The 7,400-nt window shown below is 42.5% G+C and overlaps 1 gene segment (V, D, J or C); it reads right to left on the reverse strand.

The window, feature by feature from the left end:
* Positions 1–5,874: 5,874 nt before the first annotated feature.
* LOC133255308 (T cell receptor delta variable 1-like) lies at positions 5,875–7,059 on the reverse strand. The segment is given in 2 exon segments: positions 5,875–6,742; positions 6,962–7,059. Coding segments are annotated over 2 exon segments (540 nt in total).
* Between the last annotated feature and the right edge of the window lie 341 nt (positions 7,060–7,400).

Below are 7,400 nucleotides of genomic sequence, written 5' to 3' on the forward strand. Positions count from 1 at the left end.
TAGTTGAATCAGCCAATTGCAATAATCCAAACACGTTAGATACTCACATTAATGTGGAAAAAAATAGTGGTACGTTGAGTTCTTTGCTCATATAACATGGGAAAGGAAAATCACTAGAAAATATTTGGGGAACATTTCCAGGTCTAAAATTGTTGAAAGTATTCTAAGTAAGCAACTTTTTCATTTTCCCATGGAAAAGATCAATGAGTACCAATGACTTCTAGTAACATTTTGACACTGTATATATGAAATAACAAGTATGGAATGACCAGCTTCCTTCAGTACCAGGTGGAGAAGAAAGAAGGATTTATGAGGGAGTCAAGGCAATGGCACCCCACTCCAGTACTCTCGCCTGGAAAATCCCATGGACGGAGGAGCCTGGTAGGCTGCATTCCACAGGGTCGCGAAGAGTCGGACACGACTGAGCGACTTCCCTTTCACTTTTCACTTTCATGCATTGGAGAGGGAAATGGCAACCCACTCCAGTGTTCTTGCCTGGAGAATCCCAGGGACAGAGGAGCCTAGTGGGCTGCCGTCTATGGGGTCGCACAGAGTCGGACACGACTGAAGCGACTTAGCAGCAGCAGCAGCAGCAAATATGCTTGAACACCTTGTACAGAAGTAACCTAAAAGGGTCACATTTTAGAATCAGCTCGTTGCAACAGCGACCCCATGTGGTCAATGTGGATTTAATTTGCAGCTTGTACAGCTGCTGTTGCTGCTACTAAGTCAGTCGCTTCAGTCGTGTCCGACTCTGTGCGACCCCTTAGACGGCAGCCCACTAGGCTCCTCTGTCCCTGGGATTCTCCAGGCAAGAATACTGGAGTGGGTTGCCATTTCCTTCTCCAGGTTGGCCAGTCTACAGGGTCGCAAAGAGTTGGACACTACTGAAGCTACCCTGTGTGCATAGGCACAAGACTTTTTTTTGCCTGTGGCAGCTCTGCCCCAGTGAGAGTTGAGCATGAAGGTGGCACAGCTGCCTGGCTTGTGAGACCCTGGCAACGCCAAATGTGCAGGGACACGGACTGCCTCCACCGCAGGACTTATGGTGCTATCAGAATCTTTTTGAGCTTCTTGTAGCTGGTCATCAGAAGGCCTCTTTGGCCAGTCTTTCTCCAAGGCTCTGCCCCTTCAGGCACTTAGAGGGCTTCCTTGCCTGGGGTCCTTCTCCGTTGCTCACGTGCATCAGGCACATAGAGGAGCCCCCCTAGCTGGGTTCCTACTATATAGAGGGGCGCATCAGGCACTTAATGGGGCACCCTGGGTGGGGTCCTACTCCGTAGTTCAGGGGTCAGGTGTTTGATGAGCCAGCCTCCCTATTGTTCAGTTGCCGATGCTGGCGTGTACAGGGAGAGAGGCTATAGTGATGGCTCCACCCCCTATGCGTGACTCAGCAGTATCGCCTTGCTTCCATGGCTGCTCGGCTTTTCTGCACAGGCATTGCACACCACAAACTGCTCCCTCACATCCCCTTAATCTGTCTCTGTGCAGTCAACAGCAGCCCTCGCCCGGGGATTGCTCCACAATCCCTAAACTCCAGCTCCCAGCCACTGTGCCATCTGGGGTCTGAATGGCTGTGGCAAGGACCCTCTGATTTTCATTCCATGTAGGCTGCCACAGATCAGCTGTTTCACTCTCAGCCTTAAATGTTTCTTCTCTGACTCAGACAGTTGCTCCAGTGTGGGGATTGGACCCCTGCTTCAGTTCCCCCCACCTGCTGAGAGCAGGTCCAGTCCTACTAACACTGCTAGTTTTCCCCCTAGTTCCTTCTCCTACCGAGTTTTGTGTGGGTCTATATATTCTTTTCTGCTGATCAGATACTCCTGTCCACCCTCAGTTGGTGTTCTGCATGTACTTCTGTGTCTGAAGGTGTATTCCTGATGTTATCCATGGAGAGAGATGTACCTCATGTCCTCCTACTCCTCTGCCATCTTGTTCTCCTTCCTAATTTTATTATCTTTTTCATGTCTTCACCTGACTGGTCATATTTTCTGTAATGGAAATGCCTTATTTATGTGTTAAGATATTTCACTAAAGGTTATTATCATTAAGAAAAAGAACTAATAAGTTAGAATAGTATCTACTGACCTGTAGGAATGCACATGACTGTCCTATGTGAAAAATAAAACATTTATTATATATATATGCTCAGTCGTGTCCAACTCTTTGCAGCCCTATGGACTACAGTCCACCAGGTTTCTCTGTCCGTGGGATTTTCCAGGCAAGAATACTGGAGTGGGTTGTGATTTACTACTCCGATATATATATATATATATATATATATATATATATATATATATACACATAACACACACACACACACATCAATATTCAGTTCAGTTGCTCAGTCGTGCCCGACTCTTTGCGACCCCATGAATCACAGCACGCCAGGCCTCCCAGTCCATCACCAACTCCCCGAGTTTACTCAAATTCATGTCCATCAAGTCGGTAATGCCATCCAGCCTTCTCATCCTCTGTCATCCCCTTCTCCTCCTGCCCCCAATCCCTCCCAGCATCAGGGTCTTTTCCAATGAGTCAACTCATCACATGAGGTGGCCAAAGTACTGGACTTTCAACTTCAGCATCAGTCCTTCCAATGAACACCCAGGACGGGTCTCTTTTAGAATGGATTGGTTGGATCTCCTTGCAGTCCAGGGGACTCTCAAGAGTTTTCTCCAACACCACAGTTCAAAAGCTTCAATTCTTTGGCGCTCAGCCTTCTTCACAGTCCAACTCTCACATCCATACATGACCACAGGAAAAACCATAGCCTTGACTAGATGGACCTTTGTTGGCAAGGTAATGTCTCTGCTTTTGAATATGCTATCTAGCTTGGTCATAACTTTCCTTCCAAGGAATAAGCATCTTTTAATTTCATGGCTACAATCACCATCTGCAGTGATTTTGAAGCCCCCAAAAATAAAGTCTGACACTGTTTCCACTGTTTCCCATCTATTTCCCATGAAGTGATGGGACCAGATGCCATGATCTTCGTTTTCTGAATGTTGAGCTTTAAGCCAACTGTTTCACTCTCCTCTTTCATTTTCATCAAGAGGCTCTGTAGTTCCTCTTCACTTTCTGCCATAAGGGTGGTGTCATCTGCATATCTGAGGTTATTGATGTTTCTCCCGGCAATCTTGATTCCAGCTTGTGCTTCTTCCAGCCCAGCTTTTCTCATGACTTACTCTGCATATAAGTTAAATAAACAGGGTGACAATATATAGTCTTGACGTACTCCTTTTCCTATTGAGAACCAGTCTGTTGTTCCATGTCCAGTTCTAACTGTTGCTTCCTGACCTTGACTAGACTTTCTCACAATTTAGTGCTTCCCAGGTGGCGCTAGTGGTAAAGGAGTATAGGAGTGTCAGTGTAGGAGATCTAAGAGGTGTGGGTTTGATCCCTGGGTTGGGAAGATCCCCTGGAGAAGGGCATGGCAACCCCACTCTAGTATTCTTGCCTGGAGAATCCCACGTACAGAAGAACCTGGTGGGCTACAATCCATGGGGTTGTAGTTGGACACGACTGAAGAGACTTAGCACAGAGGGCAGCAAGGAAGCCAGTGTAAGTATCACAAAACATCTGAGTAGGACACCAGGTGGCAGTGCTTCAGCTTTCATGCCTGCTACATGCAGTGTGGCAGAGTCTGATTCTCAAGGAAGGAAAATAGAAAGATTTAAATAAATAATTCACCAGGTAAAGATGAGTAAAGATGTAAAGGAACTTCAGAGATAACACAATGTAGATATTTGGGAAGATAGCATCACAGGAGTGTTTAAAGAATAATACGCCATCGTAGCCCTCAATTTTCCCAGCATACTATTATATAAAAAACTTGCTAAAACATTCAGCACTGTTAACTGGTTAGTGGATGATTTCCTCATCTACTCATCCTGGGACTTTGTGCCTAGGTTTGGAATCTTCTATTCTAGTTCACTTTTGGTTTCAGTTTAAACCAGTAATGTCACCATCACTCAGATGTCCAGCCACCCTATTTTGAGTCCAAGTGCTTCTCCATAGTCCAGACCTTGCTCCTCAGGAGCCCCCTAAAATGCTACACTCTGGTGGTTAATAAAAGGTAAGGAAGCATTTCACAGTTAGGAAAATTATGGCTCATTTCCCAAAGATTAAAAAAAAAAATGAAACAATAAAACCTATCTCATAGGGTTTTGATATTTAAATTAGATGATGAGTCTGAAATGCATACCACAGTGCCTGACATAGAATAAGCTCAAAAAGTATCATCTTTCTTTTTTTCTAGTGAAACCTGCCTTTTCTTCAATGTCCAGAATCTGTGACTTGTTACTACTTTTTTTTTTTTCTCCACATTGGTTTGATGAGGAAAACTATAGGAAATTTATTTAATCACTTATATTCTTTGAGACAGTCATTATTTTTCCCTGTCCTCTTGGGTCGTATTCTCCTAGCTACATTAGTGCATTCAGGGTGCTGTAAGGACACAGATGGAGCACTCAGAGGAAGCTTTATTTTCACTTACCTGATGAATAATAATATTATTTTAGTATATTTATTAGGTATTGAATATCAAATTTCTGAATTGGATCTCCAAGATTGTCCCATTCTTCCTGACTGTTTTCTTTACTGATTAATTTTTTGTGATTTATATATTTTTTCATTTGAGTCATTTTTCAGAAATATGCATTGCAAATATAGTTTAAAAGTCTGCACATTGACTTTCCACCCTCAGCATTGATATTCAACACAGACATTTTAATATATATCTTCGTTTTCATAAGAAGCTAGCTTGAAAGTTTTATTTGTTTATTTTATTAAACATTTTAAAAATACTTTTCCTTTGTAACTTCTATGGGTCTGGATGAGAAGTCAGGTATCACTGTTTTTTCAAAGTTCTGAAAACTCTTATTTTTTCCAGTAGATTTATTATCTCTACTTTTAAAATTAATTTTTATTGGAGTATAGTTGCTTTACAATGTTAGTTGCTGTTGTACAGCAAAGTGGATATGTGTACATATATCCACTCTTTTTTAGATTGTGCTCCTGTATAGGTCATTATAGAATATCGAGTAGAGTTTCCTGTGTTATACAGAAGGTTCTCATTAGTTATCTATTTTATATATAGCAGTGTGTATATGTGAATCTCAGTCTGCCAGTTTATCCCTCATATCCCTTTCCCCCTTTGGTAACCATAATTAGTTTTCTACATCCTGGACTCTATTTCAGTTTTGTAAACACCTTCACTTGTACATACCACTTTTTAAAATTCCATCTGATAAAAGAGATATCAGATGACACTTGTCTTTCTCTGTCTGACTTACTTCACTCAGCATGGCACTCTTTGGGTCCATCCATGCCACTGCAAATGGCACTGTTTTGTTCTTTCTCATGGCTGAATAATATTCAATTGTATATATGCCATATCTTTTTTATCTATTCTTCCATCGTTGGACATTTAGGTTGCTTCCATGTCCACCTACTGTAATTAGTGCTGCAATGAACATTAGAGTGCTTATATCTTTTCTGCTTGTATAGACTACTCCATCAACTCTAGCAACTGCCTGAGTTCTAATCTTTATATGTAACTAATCTCTTATTCGACATCACTGATGGTCTGCTTCCCTGATTGTACCTTAAGTGACACAAAGTCTAAGAAGAAAGGACTAAGGAAATGATTTTCATAACGATTCCAGATAACTATACCCAGATTTGTGATGTGAGTGCATTTTAGTGAAGCAGTCACTTTAAATTATTATGGAACAAGTTTATAGCTTTAAACAAGTTTACACATGTTCTGTATGATTGATTTAAAGTCGAAAGTTCAAGAGAAGAATGTATTAGTAGAAAGTTACTGTGGACACCTGCTTCCAAATATAGAAAGATCTTTGATTTACTTGAAAATTTAACTACAAAGTTTAATGAAGGGAATATTTATAGATTTGCAGGCAGGGTTAAGGAAAACAAAGAAGAGATGGGAAGCATCAAGATACTAGCAAGAGCTGAAAGCCTGTATCAACCTGGGCAATCAGAGGAAACTCTTAGTGAAAGGAGAGGCAAGACCTGTGAAGTGGATCCACCAGAAAGGAGTTGCAGGAGATAAGATGTGCTTTCCCAGTTCCAGCGTCTACTGGCCTCCTGCTCAAATGGGGGACCCAAAACAGTGGTGGGAAACTGGGGGACAAAAGGGAGGGAGAAACCACAGTGATTCCTTGTCTTCTTCAGTCTCCGGTTCCTGTGGGGCAGGCCCACCTGGTTCCAGCCGTAGCCTGGTGATCCACCTAGAAGGAGCTTTTATTTAGAATTAAATCTTCTGATCCAGACCACAGATGAAGCAACCACAGGACTACCATCTCTCTTCTGGGATGTGCAGGTGTGAACTTCAACTGAGGTTCTGAAGCAGTGGGGCTCTCTCTTATTAAGCTCTGGGGTTTTTGTTCAGCTTTTCCCATTACTTCAAGCACTGTGAGCTTCCAGAGAGCACAGAAGTACTCTGCAGAGTCTTCAAGTTGTAAGGCTGAAATGATGAGGCTGATGTATTTATGTGCTTTATGGAAGTTTACCGAGTAGCGGCCGTTTCTTGCATTACCGTATCCTGAATACTGATGAATAAGAAAAGTCATCTCTCCCCTGGGAAGCTGTTTATACCAAAAAATGTAGTAGTAGTCCATGTTCCAACTTACTTCATATCGACAATTCAGGGTGACTGTCTGCCCCACTTGACTGGATACCACTGTCTGGACTTGAGTTACTTGCTGGGCCACACTAGATCCTATAGGGAAAAAAAAAACAGAAAACAGAGATGAAGTAGTAAATAAAATAGTGTGGGATTTAGATTAATTTAGGATCCAGAGACAAACGAAATTGAAATTATAAAATGTTTCTTTTTCTCCAACCCTCCTTTCCTCCCCAAGTCCCTGTGAAGCACCACGTGCCTGTGTGCAGCCCTTTCACCCTGAACTCTCACACCCAGGCTTGGAAGCATCCTTACCAGAGAAGGTGATGGCCAGGAACACCCAGAGCAGCCTGGAGAGCGGCATGAGGCATGGATTCCCCTGCACAAATGTGCTCAGCTCTGCCTCAAGCTGAGAGTTCAGTGTCTCTGTGTGCCTGGCAGCACATATACGTAGTACTTGTTCTTGTGTGACTCCTTCAAACAGGAAGTGGGGTTTGTCATGTTCATAAATCACATGGTCTTTTTCACAGATGAGAAAAACTTTTGGCTCACAGATGTTTAATTTTCTACTTTTCTTTCCATGATTCTTATGTTAGGTAGATCCTGAAAGCGTCATGGAGAAAGCAGTTAGTATTATGTGTGTGAGGGCTTCCCTGATGGCTCAGATGGTAAAGAATACACCTGCAATTCAAGATACCCTGGTTTGATCCCTGAGTTAAGAGGATCCCCTGGAGAAGGGAATGGCAAACCCACT

Source organism: Bos javanicus, chromosome 10 (assembly GCF_032452875.1).
Source record: "Bos javanicus breed banteng chromosome 10, ARS-OSU_banteng_1.0, whole genome shotgun sequence".
Taxonomy (NCBI): Eukaryota; Metazoa; Chordata; class Mammalia; order Artiodactyla; family Bovidae; genus Bos; species Bos javanicus.